Source organism: Aulonocara stuartgranti, assembly GCF_965226115.1.
Source record: "Aulonocara stuartgranti genome assembly, chromosome: 5".
NCBI lineage: Eukaryota > Metazoa > Chordata > Actinopteri > Cichliformes > Cichlidae > Aulonocara > Aulonocara stuartgranti.
Genome location: NC_138943.1, coordinates 63,254 through 85,889, shown reverse-complemented (window position 1 = coordinate 85,889; position 22,636 = coordinate 63,254). Strand labels below are relative to the sequence as shown.

Here is a 22,636-nt window from a genome sequence, read left to right as displayed (position 1 = left end):
GTCTATCAGATTGTCAATTGTGGCCTGTGGAATGTTGGTCCACTCCACTTCAATGGCTGTGCGAGGTTGTTGGATATTCGTGGGAACTGGTACACGCTGTCGTATACGCCGGTCAAGCACATCCCGAACATGCTCAATGGGTGACATGTCCGGTGAGTATGCTGGCCATGCAAGAACTGGGACATTCTCAGCTGCCATCTGCCCTGAACAATGTGAACCATGATTCATCGGTGAAGCGCACACCTCTCCAACGTGCCAGATGCCATCGAATGTGAGCATTTGCCCACACAAGTCTGTTACGGTGACGAGCTGGAGTCAGGTCAAGACCCCGATGAGGACGACGGGCATGCAGCTGAGCGTCCCTGAGACGGTTTCTGACAGTTTGTGCAGAAATTGTTTGGTTGTGCAAACCAATTGTTCCAGCAGCTGTCTGGGTGGCTGGTCTCAGACGATCTTGGAGGTGAACCTGCTGGATGTGGAGGTCCTGGGCTGGTGTGGTTACACGAGGTCTGCGGTTGTGAGGCCGGTTGATGTGCTGCCATATTCTCTGAAACGCCTGTGGAGACGGCTTATGGTTGAGAAATGAACATTCAATGCACGGGCGACAGATCTGGTTGACATTCCTGCTGTCAGCATGCCAATTGCACGCTCCCTCATTGCTTGTGGCATCTGTGGCATTTTGCTGTGAGACAAAACTGCACATTCCAGGGTGGCCTTTTGTTGTGGGCAGTCTGAGGTACACCTGTGCACTACTCATGATGTCAGATCAGCATCCTGATGTGGCACACCTGTGAGGTGGGATGGATTATCTCAATATAGCAGATGTGCCCACTACCACACATTTGGACTGATTTGTGACCACTGTTTGGGAGGGATGGTTATATTGTGTATCTGGAATGAATTTTAGGTCTCTACGTCCATCCCATGGGGAATGGGAGCAGTAACAAAGGTGTTGCGTTTGTATTTTTGTTGAGTGTAATTCCCATTCCAAAAAATAAGAATGTTGGTTTTAATGGTGTCAATAGCAGACCCATTACTCCCTGTTTAAATGAAAGTCATGGAGAGAGTTGTTTATGGACAAATTCAGTATTATTTATTATTTATTGACTCACTAAGTTTCAACATGCTTACAAACCTGGTCACTCCACCAGCTCTTCATTCACATGACAGATAACTGGTATAAAGATCTAGATCAGGGGTGTCAAACTCAAATACACAGTGGGCCAAAATTCAAAACTGGAACAAAGTCGCGGGCTAACGTTAATATTTATTGAAAAAAACTTCCTCCAGATATAACAAGGAACCTTTTCTTACAGACTCAAATAAGTTTTGCTGAAAAACTGAATATGGAATAAGCAACGCTTAATACTGAACGATATATAACTTATATAAACATATATAACTTAATATTGCACACATGCAAAATTGAAATTCCAATTAAATAACATATCACTGGAATGCATTTCTTAAATAAAAATTGTATTTGCAGCCTTCTGATTTAAATTTTAGCAGTAAACTTTTTCCCCAGGCTAATAATAAATGTAAAAATAAAATAACAATAATAAACCACTTAACTAATAAAAATATCATTAAACGTGAAACCATTCAAGCCCATGTCTGGGAGTAGCAAGACAAATTGCACAAAGAAAACGTTAATTATAGCTCAGTTTGCTACACACTGATCTACTCTGATGCGTCCAAGCCAGATACCTGGCATCTCTTCTTGGATGCTAGTTCCTCAATGTCTGGGCTCAGGCTCTGAGCTGAGGAAATCCTCAGGATCGAGTGAAGGTGTTCATCGGTCAGACGTCTCCTGTGAGATGTTTTGGCCATCTTCATTCAACTATTCTCTTCATTGAGGAGAATAGTTGCTCACATAGGTAAGTGCTGCCGAACATGGAGAGCATCTGAGCAGCGTGGGTGCTCCACATTTCATCCCTGACACAATGTCAGGGATGAAATGTGGAAATTGTGAAGCGCCCACAGCATCATACTTTGATTTCAGCGTGTCACTACACTGGAGTTCAATCAGCTCCATTTGGAGGTTTGTTGGTGCTTTTGCCACGTCAACTGCAAAAGGATTACTGAGCAGTTCAAATCGACATTTCTGGGCGTCAAAGTCGGCAAACCGCCGGGTAAACTCAGTACTGAGTACACAGAGTTTTTCAGCAAACTGTGCACATGGGAACACAGCAGTAGAGATTTGCATGTTCATCGTTTGGCAGCAGGGAAAATGGCCCAGGTTTCCTTGTAGCATCTGATTCTGCCACAGGCACAATTTCGTTTTAAAAGCCCTCACTGCAGCGTACATATCTGTGATGATACGCCCCCGTCCCTGAAGCTGCAGGTTCAGCGCATCGAGATGGCTCGTGATATCACACATAAAGGCCAGCTCACACAGAAACTCTTGCTCCCTGAGCTCAGCTGTGTCTTGCCCTTTGCTTTCCAGAAACTGAAATATTTCCTCGCGTAGCTCGAAACATCTGTTCAGTACTTTCCCTCGGCTTAACCACCTCACCTCCGTGTGATACGGCACGTCTCCGTATTCCGAACCACACTCCTCAAGAAAAGATTTGAATTGGCGGTGATTCAGGCCTTTGGCTCTTATAAAGTTAACTACTCGTGTTACTGCGGTCATAACATGTTCCATCTTTAGGGCTTTGCCACAAAGTGATTCTTGATGTATGATGCAGTGATAAACAGTCAGCTCACCTGCACAGTTCTCCGCTCGCATCTTCTCCCGTACCCTGCCCACCAGTCCGCTCCTTTGACCACACATCGCTGGTGCACCATCTGTCGTTAACCCCACAAGTTTTTCCCATGGCAACTTCATTTCAGTTAGACATTTGGAAACCTCTTCAAATATTTCCTTCTCTGTGGTTGTTCCATGCATTGATTTTAATCCTAAAAGTTCTTCCGTAACACAGAGAGTTGAGTCCACACCACGGATGAAGACTGAAAGCTGGGCAGTATCAGAGGCGTCGCTGCTCTCATCCACAGCGAGAGAGAATGCAACGAAACTGTTTCCCTTCTCCATCAGCTGGTTATTTAGATTGTTGGCAAGTTCACGTGCGATCAGCTACTGTGTTTCTGCTCAGACTAACACTTGAAAATGCTTGCTTTTTCTCTGGGCACACAACGTCGCAAACTTTCATCATACAACTTTTCACAAACTCTCCCTCACTGAAGGGCCGGGCTGATTTTGCGATCTCTGCTGCCACAACAAAACTAGCCTTTACAGCAGCCTCACTTTGTGATATGGCTTTTTTGAACATAGTCTGTTGTGAAACAAAACTTCTTTTCATCTCTTCTGCTTTCCGGCGCCTTTGAGTCATGTCCAGGTCCTTGTACTTCTCTTGGTGTTTCGTTTCATAGTGTCGTCTAATGTTGTACTCCTTGGTTAAAGCCACATGAGCTCCACATACAAGACAAACAGGTCTGTCTTTTACATAAGTAAACAGATATTCTGTCTCCCACCTGTCCAGGAAGCTCCTGTTTTCGTTCTTTCTTTTCGCCATTTTGGGAGAGGTAGCGCGGCAGTATTCGCGCGGTTGCTATGACTACAGTCAACAGGAGAGGGCGTTAATGGGTCCTGTCCTGACTGAGGCGCCAAAACGCCAACAGAGCATTCTGGGAGTTGTAGTATTAGCAGTACATGCGCTGCATAAGACCGGCGGGACAGCTCTAATAGTAATTTGGTATGGCCAAATGTAATTAGGCTGCAGGCCAAATTTGGCCCGCGGGCCAGAGTTTGACACCTATGATCTAGATGATGGGAAAGGCTTCTGGGTGGTATTCTTGGACTTCAGTGCTGCATCTGATTTAATAAATTGTGATCTTTTGATTGATATACTAAAATGTTATGGATTTTCAGCAGCTGCTTTGTGCTGGATGAAAAGTTATTTGTGTGGAAGAAGGTAAAAGGTTTATTATAACAGTATTTTTCAGAGGGCTTCGTCATGAGCCGTGGTCTACCCCAGGGCAGCTGCCTCGACCCACTTCTCTGTTTTCATGAATGATCTGCCGTATGTCCTGGGTAAATCTCATCTTGTAATGTACACCGATGAGTCCACCATGTTTTATTCAGCTAGTGACAACTCTGAGTTGACCAGCGTATTATGTCCAAGTAGACGAGGCCTTTGAGGAAGAGTTTTTGTTTTTGAAGCGCTTCAGTCTCAGATGCCATCTGATGGTTATGGGGCTGCAGTCGGCACCAGAAACGGCCTTAATTTGGGTCGAGGATTGTCAAGTGTCCTGATGGACAGCCAATCGGATCCTCCAGCTCAGTGCTGGTGACATTTTTTTGGGTCTTGCACTTTTTTGTTCCATAACCCTCAGGATCATTTAAGAAATTCCAAATGACTGTCTAACGGCGTCCCACCTCAGCAGTGACGGCGTGCTGTGACTGCTTATGCAGTTCAACAACCCGACCACGTTCAAAAAGGGAAAGCTTTTTTGTCTTTGCCGTCAGAACGTCATGGACATCAGAGAGGGAGACACAAAAGTCAGAATGACATCATGACAGTCTGACTACCTGACAGAAAATGACAATGAATCCACATTTTTGCACAGATTTTGCCTTTTAAAGGCATCTTTTGATCGGGACTGTATCAAGTTTACAGTGTGCAGAACTTTAGAAAGGAGAGCAATCACTGACAGAAACAAGGAGCTGATGGATGACATGGAGGACATGTTGGTCAAAGTGCTCTTTCTGCCACTCCCAAACATCACTGGTCAGGTTGAAAAGTTCTTCTGATTAAATGAGTTTGGGAACCTTCAGGACATTTTGGAGCTCAGCTGCTAAGTCCTTCTAAACTCCAGAGAGTTACTGATGAGGTAGTTATCTATTTAGTTATTTATTTGGAAGTTTGAAGAACTTTCTCTGCCAAAGCTCTTTAAATGTCTACTTTAGAAATGTCATCATCAGGTTTGTTTTGTGTTTACAGTGAAGTATGAAACTCAAAAATTTGTTGAAGAGGAGCTAAGTAACATCAGCATGCCGGAGATGAAGGGGGAAGACGGACGATTCCAGTACACCATCACTGAGTACGTGACCCCACAAAATCTGAAGTGATCATTTAGACCCATCCACATGTGTTTTAGTAACATCACCTCTCTGTCGGCTATGTATTAGTGTGAAGATTACAGAGCTGAATCTGACTCACGCTGATCTGCGGTTCATCCCTGATGTTGGTTTGCTGTTCGACGTTCAGAACTCATCGATCTCACTGACTTTCAACAGACGGATCCTGTACTGGTTCTTGTGAGTTCTCCTCCAGAACACATGGTTCAACCCAAGCAGTTCCACCATAGAGAACCAAATCACTCCACTAGAGCTGCTGCTCACAGGAACACTAATTGCAGATGATGTTGTTGTTGATGATAATGTTATTGCCTCTCAGTTACGACACAGGAAACATCAACGCGTCGGCTGAGGGCGTGAACATCAACACAGCTCTGAACCTGATCAGAGATGAGGAGGGACGGCTGAAGATCAATAACATCACTTGTGATGCCAATATCAGCAAAATGAGTGCAAAGTTCAGTGGAACGCTGGGGTAATCAATTACAGTGATTCAATAAACAATAAACATTAAATGCATGATGTGACTTATGTGACAGTATCAGCCAACCAGGAAGCTCTGTGTCTTTTTTAAAGGAGAGTTTACGGCTTCCTGGCCAGATTTCTGACAACAGGCATGCGCTTCCTCCTCAACCAAAAGGTACCTGGTCACCTGTCGCTCTCTGACATGTCTGTCTTTCTCCTGTCTCTCCTCCCTCACCTGTCTCCCCATCCGTCTGTCTCACCTCCCTCACCCATCCCTCTCTCCCTCACCTCTTGCGCTCACCTGTGTCATCTCCCTCACCTGTCTCCTTTGTGTCACCTGTGTCACCTGTCCCATAACTCCCTCTCTCTCTCTCACCCGTCTCCTCTATCTCTTTCACTCAGATCTGCCCGGCTCTGGATCATGCCGCTCTGGTTCTTGTGAACTCACTGTTGGAGACGATCCCAGTGAAGACAGAAGTTGATCAGTTTATTGGAATTGATTATTCGCTGATTGATGATCCCGTGGTGACGTCCCGGAGCCTCGACATGCACTTCAGGGTGAAGATTACCTGAGATTACCTGATGTAGTTTTTATAGAGGCCATAAATGAATTGTGTCTGTTGTTTCCTCAGGGGATGTTCTTCGACCTTTCTCACCAGAACGTCTCGTTGGTGAACTATGCTGTGGAACCCGTCATCAAAGAGTATGACCGGATGGTATACTTGGCACTGTCCGAGTTCTTCTTCGACAGTGGCTTGTTCTCCTACTACACGGCCGGAGTCTTTCAGATGCACATAGTCAATGAAAAGGTCAACCAGCATAAACAAAACATTTAGACTTAACCCTAACCCAGAACCATAAAAACCAGAACATCTAAAACCATCACAGAAGTCACTAGTTTCCTGTTTCCTGTTTGTTTCTTGTACCTGCTCAGATGCCCAAAGATCTGGAGATGTTATTGAGAACCACCTACTTTGGATTCATCATGATGCTGGTGAGCAGACACAGCAGAAACATGACTGAAACACAAGAGCAACACAATAGAAACAGAACAGAGATGGAGTGCAAGAGTAGAGGCTCATTAAAAAATAGGTTTGTTTAATGGGATGCACCACCAGATATTGGGTAAAGCAGAAATGTCAGAATCCCAGCTAAAAACTCACAAAAGCATTTCAACAACCACCAAACAGCTAAAACAACAAACAATTAAAGAACTGGTAAACAGATTCTGCAATTCAATTCAATTTTATTTATATAGTCGCCTCAAGGTGCTTCATATGGTAAGGTAGATACAGAGAAAAATCCAACAATCACATGACCCCCTACGAGCAAGCACTTTGGCAACAGTGGGAAGGAAAAACTCCCTTTTAACAGGAAGAAACCTCCGGCAGAACCAGGCTCAGGGAGGGGCGGGGCCATCTGCTGTGATTGGTTGGGGTGAGAGAAGGAAGACAGGATAAAGACATGCTGTGGAAGAGAGACAGAGGTTAATAAAGGATATGATTCAATGCAGAGAGGTCTGTTAATACATAGTGAGTGAGAAAGGTGACTGGAAAGGAAAAACTCAATGCATCATGTCTGTGAAGGTTCTCAGTCATCCAGGTCATCGTAGTCTAAGGAGCTTGCAAAGAAAAGCGTCTGGACTTCTTTAAGTTGCTTGAAGACGTTTCACCTCTCATCCGAGAAGCTTCTTCAGTTCTAAGGTCAAATGGTGGAGAGTCCCAGATATAAACCTAGTGGGAGTTTCCCCCCACAGAGGGACAAAAGGACCCCTGATGATCCTCTAATCGCCTGAGCCAAGGTGTGAAACTGGGCGTGGGTCCCAATCAGCCAGAGTTTCGGGTGAGTTCATTGTGAAACCTGGCCCCACCTTATCATGCGAATTCCTGAGGTCAGATGGCCCAGGATGTGAGTGGGCGTTAAGGTGTCTGGGAAGGATCTCAAAACTGGATTATAGATGGCAGAGAGTTGGTGTCGTAAACCCCGCCTCTGTTCAAAGATGGTCGCTCACAGTGGACATAGATGCTTCTTTCACTCCTCTTTCAAACCATCTGTCCTCTCTGTCCAAAATGTGAACATTGGCATCCTCGAAAGAGTGACCTTTGACCTTAAGATGCAGATGGACTGCTGAGTCTTGTCCTGTGGAGGTGGCTCTTCTGTGTTGTGCCATGCGCTTGTGAAGTGGCTGTTTGGTCTCTCCAATGTAGAGGTCTGAGCATTCCTCGCTGCACTGTACAGCATACACCACATTGTTAAGTTTGTGTTTTGGCGTTTTGTCTTTCGGGTGAACCAGTTTCTGTCTGAGCGTGTTGCTGGGTCTGAAATACACTGGGATGTCGTGCTTGGAGAAAACTCTCCTGAGTTTCTCTGATACACCGGCTACATAGGGGATGACAATGTTGTTGCGTCTGTCCTTCTTATCCTCCCTCGCTGGTGTCTGGTCTTCTTTTCTGTGCCTCTTTGCTGACTTTAAGAACGCCCATTTAGGATAGCCGCACGTTTTGAGTGCTTCCTTTACATGTGTGTGTTCCTTCTTTTTCCCTTCAGGCTTAGAGGGAACATGTTCTGCCCGGTGGTGTAGGGTCCTGATTACTCCAAGTTTGTGTTCCAGAGGGTGATGGGAGTCAAAGAGGAGGTACTGGTCCGTGTGTGTGGGCTTCCGGTAAACTTCGATGTTGAGGTTGCCGTTCTCTTCAATGTGCACAGCGCAGTCCAGGAAAGGCAAACAGTCGTCCTTTGTGTCTTCCCTGGTGAACTTGATGTTTTTATCCACAGCGTTGATGTGCGCGGTGAAGGATTCCACTTCTTGTGTCTTGATTTTGACCCAGGTGTCGTCCACATATCTGTACCAGTGGCTTGGTACTCTTCACTGAGCAAAGATCACAACATCACTGTTTTACCAGCTGATAAGGGAAGATGCACCATGGTCCTAAATACTACAGATTACCACACAAAGATCACTACACTCCTCAGTGACAACAATACCTACGAAGCCTTAAAGCGAGACCCCACAAGGTTCAAGGTTCAAGGTTCTTTATTTGTCACATGCATAGTTATACAAGTATAACACACAGTGAAATGTAGCCTGACACGCTCCTCGACATGTGCAAAATTGGGGGGGCCGCACGCCGTATGAGGCCGCTTTGTAGGCGCTCATATCGCCAGTGGCGAGACCCGCGTTGTAGGAGGCGGTCCTGGCGTTTACTGCAGTGCGGATCGATCTGTCCATCCATGGTTTCTGGTTTGGGAATGTGGTGACTCTCGCAGTGGGGATAATCTCCTCCGCTAGCATGTTGACGAAGCATACTGCTACTTCCGTAACCTCGTTGATGTCGACTGCGCATGCTCTGAACATGTCCCAGTCTACGTCGTTGAGTGCGTCCTGTAGCGTAGCTTCTGATTGGGCAGTCCACCGTTTTACCTCCCTCTTGGTCACGTCTTCCCTCCGTATGCTTTGTTTATACTGGGGGATGAGGAAGATGGCGTTGTGGTCAGACTTCCCAAAAGCCGGGTGTGAGACAGCTTTGTAGCCCTGCTTGTATGGCATGTAGCAGTGATCCAAAATCCGATCCCCTCTCGTTGGACACGAGACATGCTGGTAAAAGTTTGGCATGACTTGTCTGAGGTTCGCTTTGTTAAAGTCTCCTGCTACAATGAGGGCTGCGCCCGGGTCCTTGTTTTGAAGCGAGCTCAGCACATCATGTAATTCGGACAAAGTCATACCTGTGTCCGCTTGGGGTGGGATGTAGACCGCCGTGGTGATAACTGAGGTGAACTCACGGGGCAGATAGAAAGGGCGGCACTTAATGCTCAGGAACTCCAGATGTGGCGAGCAGCCGCTGGAGAGAGTAGAAATGCTCCTGGCATCACACCACTTTCTGTTTATCATGAAACACACTCCCCCACCTTTGGTTTTGTTCGACTCTGCCGTTCTGTCCGCGCGGAGCACAAAGAATGAATCCGACGGAGTTACGGCCTGGTCCGGCACGGTGGGGGTCAGCCATGTCTCCGTGAAGCACAGAATGTTGCAGTCCCTCATGTCACGTTGGAAGGTGACCCTTGCTCTTAGGTCATTGAGCTTGTTCTCCATGGATTGTACATTGGCCAGTAGGATACTGGGCAGTGGTGCGCGATGCGCCTGCTGTCTCAGGCTGTTCCTAATACCAGCGCGTTTTCCCCGGCGCTTCTTTGTTCTGTGCCTCGGATGAGAGGCCCGTCCTTTGTTGTTCTCCGCGCCGCGTAGAATCTCTGGCGGCCAGGAAGGGTCAGGTTTAAAAGTGTCCAAGATTAGATGTGCAACCTTGGCACCGATGTTTACAAGTGATCCGCTGTCGTATACTATAAGACTAGAGGATTTTGGGATGTAAACCAGAGCAAAAAATAGGTAAAAAACAAGAAAAGTGGATAGTCGGAGCGGAGCGGTCAGGAAGGCGTCTGGACGTGGCCGCGCCATCTTTCATGGCGCGGCCACAAAAAGCAGCTACAAAAAGAAAGTTATAGCTTGCATTCAAGACTTTGAAAAGGACAAAATCACTGACCGCCTTACATATCACCGCCTTTACCCAGGGGATACCATACCCTGCATTTACGGACTTCCTAAAATCCACAAGGAAGCTGTCCCATTCAGACCCATAGTCAGTAGCATAAACTCAGCCACTTATAACATTGCAAAACACCTTGCTACCATCCTTGCACCTCTCGTGGAGAACACCCCACACCACATCAAGAACTCCACTGATTTCACCGACAAGGTCCAGAAACTTACCCTGGATCCAGATGAAATGATGGTGTCCTTTGATGTAGTCTCTCTCTTCACTTGCATACCCACCACAGAGGCCATGGAGACTGTTAGAAGGATGGAAGTAGTCTGAACAGTTTATGGCTGGGGTGACTGGAGTCCTTGATGATCCTTCCCGCTTTACTGAGGCACCGCTTCCTGTAGATGTCTTGGAGGGAGGGAAGCTCACCTCCAATTATCCGTTCAGAGCACCGCACTACTCCCTGGAGAGCTTTGCGGTTGTAAGCGGTGCTGTTGCCGTACCAGGTGGTGATGCATCCAGTAGAAGGAAGCAATAGAAGGTCCTGAGGATGCGGGCGCTCATGCCGAATCTTTTCAGTCTCCTGAGAAAGAAGAGGCGCTGCTGCGCCTTCCTCACTGTTTTGTTTATGTGTCCTGACCACGTAAGATCCTCAGCCAGATGTACACCAAGGAACCGGAAGCTGCTCACTCTCTCCACAGCAGCGCCGTTGATGGTGATGGGGGTGTGTACTTCTCTGCACCTCCAGAAGTCCACTATCAACTCCTTTGTCTTTGCGACGTTGAGGGTGAGATGGTTGTCTTGACACCAGTGGGTCAGGGCGCTGACCTCCTCCCTGTAAGCTGTCTCATCACTGTTGGTGATAAGACCCACCACTGTAGTGTCGTCCGCAAACTTGACAATGATGTTGGAGTTGTTAACCTCAGTGTGTGAAGAGGACTTTCCATTTACATGCACAAACTGGAGTCTATTAGATAGATATGATACAAACCACTGCAGTGCAGTACCTGTAATACCTACAGCATGTTCTAATCGCTCTAATAGGATATTATGGTCGACAGTATCGAACGCTGCACTGAGGTCTAGCAGGACAAGCACAGAGATGAGTCCACTGTCAGAGGCCATAAGAAGATCATTTGTAACCTTCACTAAAGCTGTTTCTGTGCTGTGATGAGCTCTGAAACCTGACTGAAACTCTTCAATGAGCCTCTGCAGATGATCTGTTAGCTGTTTGACAACTACTCTTTCAAGGATGTTTGATATAAAGGAAGGTTGGAGATTGGCCTATAATTAGCTAAGACTGCTGGGTCTAGAGATGCTTTTTGAGTAAAGGTTTAACTACAGCCAGCTTGAAGGCCTGTGGTACATAGCCGATCATTAGAGATAGGTTGATCATATTTAAGATCGAAGAATTAATTAATGGCAGGACTTCTTTGAGCAGTTTTGTAGGAATGGGGTCTAAAAGACACGTTGATGGTTTGGAGGAAGTAATTATTGAAGTTAACTCAGAAAGATCAATTGGAGAAAAAGAGTCTAACTTAACATCAATGGTACTAAGAGTAGCTGTAGATAATATTACATCTGTGGGATGATTACTGGTAATTTTTTCTCTAATGATAAAAATTTTATTTGTGAAGAAGTTCATGAAGTCATTACTAGTTAACGTTAAAGGGATGGTTGGCTCAACAGAGCTCTGACTGTTTGTCAGCCTGGCTACAGAGCTGAAGAGAAACCTGGGGTTGTTCTTATTTTCTTCAATCAGTGATGAATAGTAAGATGTTCTGGCTTTGCGGAGGGCTTTCTTATAAAGCAGCAAACTATTTCTCCAGGCTAAATGATGATCCTCTAAATTTGTGACACGCCATTTCCTCTCCAGCTTACGAGTCATCTGCTTTAGGCTACGTGTTTGAGAATTATACCACGGAGTCAGGTACTTCTGATTAGAGACCTTAGTTTTCACAGGAGCTACAGTATCCAGAGTCGTACGTAGTGAGGAGGTGAAATTATTAACAAGATAATCGACTTCTGTTGGGGTAGCGTTCAGATAGCTGCTCTGCTCTATGTTGGTACAGGGCATTGGAGATGATAACAGTGGGTGGATTATATTCTTAAACTTAGTTACAGTGCTTTCAGAAAGACATCTACTGTGATAAAGTCTACTCTCCACCGCTGTGTAATCAATTATTGTAAATGTAAATGTTATCAGGAAATGATCAGACAGGAGAGGGTTTTCAGGAAACACTGTTAAATGTTCAGTTTCCTCCCATATGTTAAAACAAGATCTAGAGTGTGATTAAAGTGGTGGGTGGGTTCTTTCACATTTTGAGAGAAACCAACTGAGTCAAAAAGATGTAAACACAAAGCATGGAACCCATGTTCACCCAATGGTTCACCATGACTAGAAACAGGTGAGATTACAGCTGAACTTAATCTAACTACTGACACAGATGAAGTAAAACATAATGCACACGGACAAAAAGGCTAACACAACAAAACAGGAAACATACATGGGAACTGAACAGTGACGAAGTCCAACTGAAACACTGGGTCAAGGAACCCTGACACACATGTGAAAAACATTGAAATCAATTCCCTCTTACTTTTGCTGTCTTGCTTCAGTCAAGTTAAAAACTTCCTGCCTAGCTGTATCTCTCAGTGTGCTTCATTTCCCAAATACTGCAAAATTCGGCAAAATTGCAAAATGCTTATGTGAAACTCCACGGCAGACCCGAAGCCATATTTGTGCTTTGCAGCACATTTTATTTGCACATACAGTTGCTGAATATACATATGAACGGCCGCAGCGTCCTAATTCCAAACACCAGCAACAACAAACATAGGTACAATATTTGGCTTTATATTTTTGTGTTTTAATAATAATAATAATAATGATAATAATAATAATAATAATAATACTACATTTTATTTGAAAGCGCCTTTCAAAACACTCAAGGTCACTGTACATAGTAGAGTAAAAGCAACATAAAAGCAAGAAGTTTACAGAATCATAAAAGCATAAGACATAAACAAATAAAATAGCAGAGTGGAGAGGTTATGTGGGATAAGCTATTTTGTACAAGTGGGTTTTGAGTTTGGACTTAAAGAGAGAGAAGGAAGAGATGTTTCTTAAATCAGGAGGTCGGGAATTCCAGAGTCGTGGAGCAGCTGAAAGCCCTGCTCCCCATGGTTGCAAGACGGGGGGAGGGGGCGGAGAGAGAAAGGGAAGAAGATCTGAGACAACGAGATGGGGCGGTGATCTTAACCAGATCAGAGAGATATGGAGGAGAGAGATGATGAATAGCCCTAAATGTATACAAGAGTATTTTGAAATTGATGCGATATTTGACCGGGAGCCAATGAAGCTGCTGCAAGACAGGAGTGATGTGGTGGACAGAAGGGGTCCTGGTGATGATAGGGGCAGCAGAGTTCTGAACGCGTTGGAGCTTGTGGATGGATTTTTGAGTAAGACCGTAAAGAAGTAAATTACAATAATCAATCCGGGAAGTAACAAGGCTATGGACAAGAATGGCAGCGGCATGTGGGGAGAGAAAAGGACTGAGACGATTAATGTTGCGCAATTGAAAACATGCAGACCGAGTAATATTATTAATGTGTGAATTGAAAGATAGAGTGCTGTGGAGGATGACACCCAAGCTTTTCACAGAGGAAGAAACAAAGACCGGCGAGTTATTGATAGTAACAGAGAAACTGTTGGTTCTGGATAATGTAGATTTAGAGCCGACCAAGAGGAGCTCGGATTTATTACTGTTGAGTTTGAGAAAATTAGAAGAGAACCATGAATTTAGTTCAGCTAAACAGAGGGTGAGGGAGGATGGGGGAAGAGCAGAATCAGGTTTAGTGGACAGATAAAGCTGGGTGTCATCGGCATAACAGTGAAACTGGATATTGTATTTACGGAAAATATGTCCAAGCGGTAGATAATGAAAAGAAGGGGCCCAGGACAGATCCCTGGTGCACGCCAGTGGTCAGAGGAAAGGGCTGAGAAGTAAAGGATTTGAGTTGAATGAACTGAGTGCGATCAGACAAGTATGATATGATGAAGATATGGTTTTATCCTCAATTACTTTGAAACAGTGGCCTCTGCTGTGATATCATTGTGTTTTTGATGAAGTCTCACAAGTGTCAGCTTTATTTTGATATCAAGATGATTTACACAGTTTGTAATTGCTGAGAAATAGTCAGTTAGCTCTGGGCACGTCATTTTCCAGCAGGAATGTTAGGAATAACCCTGGGGCTTAACAAGTTAATAAAGTTCAACTTTTCAGTGTGTAACACCAGCCTGATTTTCTGTTCTCCTTGTGTACTCTGGGTAGAACCCGGCACTGGTGGATGCTCCACTGTCTCTCCAGCTCGCCGTCAACTCTCCGCCCAAAACCTCCATCAAGACGTCTGGAGCCACGGTTGTCATGACTGCCATCGTCAATGTGATGGTGCTGCCTCCAGGTCAGCCTCCGGTTCAGCTGAGCAGCATGACCATGGTACATACACACACACACACACACACACACACACACACACATTGGACACAACCAAAGCAGACTCTAAAGACTGTTCACTGTGGTCTGGTTTGATACTGCTGATCACTGCGTCATGATAACGTTCTTAAGGACTTGTTTAGGATTACTGGTGTTGTTTTAAAATGGGTCATGTCATATCTAACAGATCTTTTACTGTTTGTATGAGTCAGTGATATCTGAAATAACAGTTCTGCCTTTGATAGAAATTGTCTTAGCTGGGCTGGTCTGGTTGCCACGCTGGTGACCTGATAATCTGGTGAAGACTGGATGGCTGCACTGGTCCTTTTAAAAGGCTGATTATATGTGTTTGATGGCTTTTAATCTGAGGCAGAAGACAAACTCCAAATCCACCCTAACCGGACGGAGGATAACAGCTGTTCTTTAAAAACACACCGCAGGAACCTCTCATGACTTCCTTATCATCTAATGAATATTTCTAAACTCAGACTGCTGGTGTCAAAAGGCTGAACTGCTCTTACTGATTATTGTGACCGTCGTCTTTCTTCTGTTTTAACAAATTAGCTTTGACTTGTCTTCAGACTGTGCAAAATGCTGCGTCAACACTTTTACCTGTCACCAGCTGAAGCTCACATGTCACTCCATGAAGTCACTCCATGGCTTCTCTTCATTGGCTGCCAATGTAAAATAAATGGCCTGCATTTGTATAGCGCTTTACTTAGTCCCTAAGGACTCCAAAGCGCTTTACACGTTCAGTCATTCACCCATTCACACACACATTCATACACTGGTGATGGCAGCTACATTGCAGCCATAGCTGCCCTGGGTACAAGGATATTTGGCATGCAGCCTGGAGCAGCCTGAGATTGAACCACCGACCTTCTGGTTAGTGGCTGACCTGCTCTGCCACCTGAGCTACAACCACCCCATTTTAAATGTATTTTAGGTTTCACCTTAAAATTCTAGTTTTAACTTGTAGCGCCCTACATGGTGAAGCTTCCCAGTATATCTCTGACCTGCTGAAACCCCATCATTCTTCCTGAGCTCCTAGGTCATTAAGTCAATGCCCCACACACTCGGTTCATGCTGTAAAGACTCCTTTGAATCCTTTTAAAAGTTACTAAGCTTTACTTATATAACATCATACAGAGAATATATCTGTCCCAGGCAAAGAAATGAAGACGAAGACCCTAAAGAAACTCTGAAATTGTCTGTGTCTAGGCAGGCAGGACTCGAGGAGGCGGAAGAAACTCAAAATACACAGCTTTATTGCTGGGATGAAGCAGAACAGAAAAACACTAACTAAACTGGGAGTACCGAATAACTAGACAGGTTGGAAAACAGAGCACACAGAGGGAGAGAGGGTGAACAGACGTTAAGGACGCGACAGTGACACAAAGGCACACTGGGCTTAAATACACTGAGGGAGTCATCAAGGAATTAGAGACAGAAGGGGAACACAGCTGGGAGAAATAAGACCTAACGAGACAGGGGGAGCAAAGCTGGAACACTGACATCAGACAGGAACAAGAACCTTCAAAGTAAAACAGGAAGCAAAACACACTTTACTAAGACACGGACTAGACGGAGAGAGACAGACTTGACACAGCCCACTAAATAATAATCATAATCAAAACAGTATCACTGATAAATCAAATCATAAATCATAATCTAGAAAAACACCAAAGCATGAAAAACAGAAAGCTGGGTCAACATGACCCAGAACCGTGACAGAAATGTGGTTGAAGCATCCCTGTGGCTTCAGTGTTTGCGCCTTCTTGTCATTTATGATCTTTGAGCCTTTCAACAAGAAAAAACTCACAGACTTTGAGGTGGAAACTAAAAGCGTCTTTTTCCCTTCTTGCAGGAGACCAAGTTCAATGCCAAAGTTTCCATGAGAGGAAAACGTCTGTCTGTTCACACTGACCTACGCAGGTTTGCATGTTTCACTTCTTTGTTTCTGCAACATGTTCATTAAATATCAGATTGGCCTAACCCAGTCACCCCACACTCACTCGATTGTGTTTGCACATTGAAATCTGTAGCAAGATTTTTTTCCTGTAGCAATATTTGAATCTTGATCTTCCTTACTGTGAAAATCAATCAGTCTCAAGTTTCAAGTTTTATTTTATCCTATATATGTAAGAGTGGCACATCACTACCAGCAAAGAAATTCTTAGGCTCAGAGCCCCCTCAATATTTCATGTAGAAAAAAAGCAAAATTGCACACAAGGTAATACTAATACAAAACACAGTATATCCTTGTAACTCCTTGGCTCTTGAGGGAGGCGGCCGCACTTTCTCTCTCTCCCTTATCTTCCCTGCTGGGCTTCTCATGTCTTTTATATAGTCTCGATTATTCTCTAACCCAGGGGTCGGCAACCTTTCTGATGACGAGCGCATCTAAAATTTCCTCAGAAGTCAGTGTGCCATATGACTGCATTAGCAATAAATTTAATAACGCTCTACATGAACAGTTACACACTGTATAGAACAACTTTATAGGATTATATTTGTGTGCAGATGTTGGCAGCTGTCAGCGAATAGTTATCAGCTATTATGAAACAACAAAAAAAAGACTTTTTATCCATAACAGCAAATGAACTGCACAACAGAAAATCCAAATGCTATTTATGGTCTCCTCACAACAATGATAAGAAAAATAAACTGGGCCAATATGATGACATGTTTGTTAATACAGAGACACACATGCTAATGTGATCTCTGGTCTCCCACTCAGAGACACAGGTCTCCAAGTGTCCAGCATTCAGAGGCTGCCTGAGGACTCATGTGAGAGAAAATCTGCTCACACAGATATGTAGAGCCAAATATTGTCAATAAGGCCTCTGCAATGTTCTGAAGACAGTTAAACTTGTCAGGCAGTGATGTCCAGCAGGTGAACATGCAGCTCCATGAACACACACAGCTGTGGATTCCAGCTGCATCCGTAGGCCTGCAAACTTTGACCCCACAGAGTCGAGCTTTTCAGTTCAATCAACTGCATTTCAATGTTGCATTAACTGGCATTAACTCAGCCAGTTAATGTGAGACAAACCCAGCTGCTCTTTAAAGCTTTCTGGTTTGATCAGAAAAGAAAATATTGGTCCATACGCCTGAAAGTCCTGAAAACACATTGTGAATTCTGTCTCGAGTACGGATGTATCCATGTATTTACGTGGTGCTGATGCTGCGGTGAGCCGACAGCTGCTGAAGAATTTAAAGTGTCAGAATGTGGAAATTTAAACATCGCTTGAAAAAACTGCCAGCTTGCAACATCCCTCTCACTGGTAGGCTAAGTTATTTTTAGCTAATTACAAGTTGAATCTGGTAGTTGGGGTTGTTAGCTAAGATACTGTCATTAAGAAGCGGCACAACTAATGTGTCTATGTGAGCTAATTTGCGATGTGCACCACTGGTGCGGCCATTTATTTTTTTAATGCACCTTCTGAGATTAATTCACTGCGTGTCGTGCCCAGGCCTGGACTGGGACAAAACATCAGCCTGGGCATTTTGACTAGAGACCGGCCCCCCAGGTATTAAAGCCATAAAGCCTTTGAATGAAAACAGACGCTGTGGTGACAGTGATGTACAGTCTTGTTGGTATATGTATGATTGCTATACATTTTACATCAGATAAAAACTTTGGTTGTTAGATTCAGATAATTATTTATTAAAAGCGAAACATTTCATACTGTACTAATGTATGCATATTTCATGTGTTTTTATTTGATGTAGGTTTGGGAGAGAGCAGGGATGGGAGGTGTGTGTGTGTGTGTGTGGGGGGGGTGTTCTTATTACTGCGGCATATTACTGTGAAAACAAACCTTTATATGCTGTTGCAAAAAGCAATAAAAAATATTGTTTAATAAAAAAATAAAATAAAATAAAAGCGAGACATTTTAACTGAAAATAAGAAAGAAAAGTATTTCCTTGTGCCCCCCTCTCCCTGTTAATGCCCTACCTGCCCCCCTGGCAACACTTTGCTAGACCCGCCCCTGCACAGTTACCAGCTGTCAGCTACATAAAAAAGGATCCTGGTGTTATTTGTCTCTCAGAAACAGTTCATAACTTCAACTCATTCATGTCACCTAAAAGGTAAACCTGTTTCTCCATCACAGCTCTGATGATCCAGTAAGGACATCTCCTGGTTTCATCTTCATGTTTCCCTCTCACCACATATCCAAACCGACATCATGACCAGCAGCTTTACAGCTGTGGCTCCAGCAAACATCAGCTGATACTAGAAATTAATATTAAATAAATTCTAACAAGAAGCTGATCAAACGTGCTGCTGTTGTTTAGCGACATCCACTGGTTTCCTCTTTCTGGGGTCCGTTCTTCGTACCTCGCTTACTACATCCAAGATCAAATCATCGCGCTAACTCTGAGCTCGCTATTCCGGTTCCCCGAACACACCTGCTGTTGACGATTAGTATAGCTGGATGAAGTAATGTGAGATCACTGGGTGGCTTAACAGGGGCTACGCATCGATAGTAGAAACATTGATCGGCAACCCTTTGATTGGTCGGCGAAAATGTCGAAGGAGCGCGCTCGGTATTTTTCGGCAGTAGAGCAAGAACTCTTGAGTGAGGGATTTCAGGAGTTTCAGAGTTTAATTAAAACGCAAGGGAACACTGCAAAGGCTGCAAAAGCAAGGAGAGAGGGCTGGCAGGAAGTTGCTGACAAATTAAACTCGTAAGTAATTTAATAATAATAATGGATTGGATTTATATAGCGCTTTTCAAGGCACCCAAAGCGCTTTACAATGCCACTATTCAGTCACTCTCACATTCACACACTGGTGGAGGCAGCTACGGTTGTAGCCACAGCTGCCCTGGGGCAGACTGACTGAAGCCAGGCTGCCATATCGCGCCATCGGCCCCTCTGGCCAACACCAGTAGGAAAGTAGGGTAGATTTATCATATCACACTATATTATCCAATATTATATTACATTATATTATATTATGTTATATTATATCCCCTTTCACATTAGAGCCACAACAGGACCCACTAGAACATGGGAACAAGTAAAAGTGAAATATAAGAATATTCTACAGAATGGTAATATTTATCACTTATATTGCTTTTAGTCTCTTGGAAAGAGACCCTGAAATAATCTGTTTGTTCATAACAGCAACCAAGAAAAGGGCAGAGCAAAAAAAGACAGGTGGTGGTCCTGCACCCCCTCGTCAACAAGTTGGTTAAGTGAATAATACCCTCACGGGAAAATCGATATCTCTCTATGAGCACACTGTCGCACTGAGCTAAAGGATCCTGTCTATCCCGCAATATACGCTGAATTCTGAGGACTCTCCTTATCAATCTTGCACCTTCCTCAATGGGCTGCTCGCGTATACGGACAGGACATGGCTGCGACAGGCTTCCCAAATCCACCTTCGCTTTTATAGCCGTGGTCTCTCATCTTGATTACACGAAGTAATTTGCAATTACTACTCTGAAATATGAATTACATCTGTAATAATCACATACATGTAATAGAATGTTAATAGTACATTTCCCTTTTTTAGGAAATGACCTGTATGTATCTGTGTGACATCAATAACAGGATCAGGTGCTGCATTATCTTTAGTTACATTGATGTTATTTATTTATGGTGAAACAGTGGTGGAATATCGCTGTTGCTTTCGTATAAATGAAGCGGACATACCTGCGTGGCCGCGATCTAATCCTGTTTACATAAAGTAAACCTGCTCCCGAGCTCTGTTGCTATGGCAGCAAGTCCCGGATGAGCTTCGAAGAACCGAACGATCCAAGATCACGCGAAATCGTCAACAGTCAAATCCGGCTAACTTACTTAGCGAGGTATGAAGAACGGGCCCCAGGTGCAAAGTGGGCGATAAACAAACAAGAGAGACGATCAGCTGATCATTGATCAGTTTCATGATTGAAGGAGCAACAGGAGAGGGAGGGGGGGAGAATGAGAGGAGAAGAGGCAGCTGTGCAGCGTAACGACGCAGAAAAACTGCAGCTCAGTAGGTAAAGTGGTCGCCCCATGATCGGAAGGTCGGCGGTTCGAATCCACTTAACGGCTACTCTGAGGTACCCCTGAGCAAGGTACCGTCCCTACACACTGCTCCCCGGGCGCCTGCTTAGTGGGCTGCCCACTGCTTCACTGAGTGAATGGGTCAAATGCAGAGAAAAACAAGTAATTTCCCCATGGGGATCAATAAAGTATCCATTATTATTATTATTAATAACTTACTTACAACTGGGCTCGTCAGGCTCTCTTCTTGGCTGCAGTGGTTATTATTATATTTAGATGCTTCCAGCTCCCGTTTTTCCTCGACGACAACTCGTACCTTTCCACTCCCCTTTTTCTCCCTCCTCGCGCTCACAGACCCATAACGTGTATGGCAGTCCATTCTCCCTGCAACACGGACTACACTACCCATGATGCTGCATTCTTTAGAGCTATGCTTGTAGCATTCTGCCTGTTAGCTTAGCACAACAACAACAACAACAACGAAAAGGCGCTCTCTCACCCAGGAAACACACAGTCGCAGAGAGAGAGAGAGCGTCGCCCTGTAACCATGGCAACCGTAACGCTGCCGCCTGGAACAACAGAACATAGCTGTCAAACAAAACCCAAACAGTCCTGACCCGCGACAATATGAAACAGGAAAGTACCGCAGTGTAATCCATTTATTTCAACAAAGTAACTGTATTCTGAATACCACCTTTTTAAATGGTAACTGTAACGGAATACAGTTACTCATATTTTGTATTTTAAATACGTAACGGCGGTACATGTATTCCGTTACTCCCCAACACTGCCAGTGACGGACATTAGACCAACTCTTAAATTGGATGCAGTTTGTTCGCACTAACCAAAACAACTGCCATCTTCATCTCATGCGGCCCCCCCGGCGCCAGCTGGATGCTCAAGGCAAAAGCTAAGGGGAATAACAATTCTCCTTTAGATAACAAGACTGTGTTGTGACTTTCTCCCTCCTCGTTCAAGGTCACCCGCGTCGACCGAAGATTGTTGACTTTGCTTAACCGGGAGAAGGGACACTTTCTCTCGTCTGAATGAGGAACACACACACATACACACACATACGCATGTACACTGACACAGACCTACACTCACCCCCCACCCCCTCCAAACGCCTCCGAAGCGTCTGTCTTCTATGTTGTGAGATGTGATGATTCATGTGCTAAGGGTTTTTTTTCTGTTGGATCTCCCTGTTGGAGCTCAATCTGGAGGGAGTTCTTTGTTCTCCTCGTCTTTCCTCATGTTGTGCATTTTCGATTGTTATACCTCTCTGACCTGTTTTGCAGTCCAGCAGCCTGATGGCCTGTGGGTAGAAACTGTCCCTGAATCTGGTCCTGTGAAGAGTGTAAGGCTGGGTGGGCTGGGAGCAGAGAGGATCATCTGGGCTTGTAGAGGTCCTGGATGACCGGCAGCTCAGACCTGGTGCTATGCTGTGCATAGAACTTCCAGTATGTTCTGGAAGCTGTTGAAGAACTTCTGGTATGATGGCGCCTGTGTTTGGCTCTGCCGCTGCCGGGTGCAGTTTGTCGCGCTCCACTTTTGTATTATTTTTTTCTGCTCTGCTATTCTCATTTAGTTTTAACGATGTATTGGCTGCCTTGGTGTATGATCGTCTGGCTTTGCTATCCATCCGATCCTCTATGATGCCTCACGATGTCTCTTCGTCCTCCTTTCGGCATTTTCCACTCTCCTCCATCAGCTGGATCTTCGTTGGGCGTTTTCGCCACGGAGAAGGAGAAGGAGAAGGAGAAGAGGAGGTATTCAGGTAAAGCTCAGGCTTTACTGGCGGTGGGGTTCGGCTGGTAAGCGACGCCGAGCGTGCCTTGTCTCCTGAGCTCAGAGAAGCTCCATGGAGGGGGACTTGTTTTCCACGTCCCTGTTTGGATACGCTGGGCCCGGCTCTTTGAGACCGGCCTGCCTGAGGAGGGTTTATCCAGACTCTTCTTCCGGCTGGCTTTTTCTTCCCACGGTGAGCGGATTCTACGAGCGTGATGGTTCAAACCCTGAGTTTCCTTTAACTCGAGCCTCCGCAAATA

General features: G+C 44.8%; 1 protein-coding gene across 4 annotated transcripts in view; it reads left to right on the top strand.

The window, feature by feature from the left end:
• pltp (phospholipid transfer protein) overlaps positions 1 to 22,636 on the top strand; it is a 43,529-nt gene that overhangs the window by 5,392 nt on the left and 15,501 nt on the right. For 3 of the 4 annotated variants that reach the window (XM_082533464.1, XM_082533466.1, XM_082533465.1), the window contains exons 3-11: positions 4,947 to 5,046; positions 5,135 to 5,263; positions 5,403 to 5,558; positions 5,660 to 5,723; positions 5,951 to 6,106; positions 6,181 to 6,357; positions 6,483 to 6,542; positions 14,421 to 14,585; positions 16,450 to 16,517. In XM_082533464.1, the coding sequence (XP_082389590.1) occupies positions 4,947 to 5,046; positions 5,135 to 5,263; positions 5,403 to 5,558; positions 5,660 to 5,723; positions 5,951 to 6,106; positions 6,181 to 6,357; positions 6,483 to 6,542; positions 14,421 to 14,585; positions 16,450 to 16,517 (1,075 nt within the window). Of the gene's footprint in view, positions 1 to 4,684; positions 4,837 to 4,946; positions 5,047 to 5,134; positions 5,264 to 5,402; positions 5,559 to 5,659; positions 5,724 to 5,950; positions 6,107 to 6,180; positions 6,358 to 6,482; positions 6,543 to 14,420; positions 14,586 to 16,449; positions 16,518 to 22,636 lie in introns of those variants that run through there. The other variant, XM_082533467.1, reaches the window with a different exon arrangement.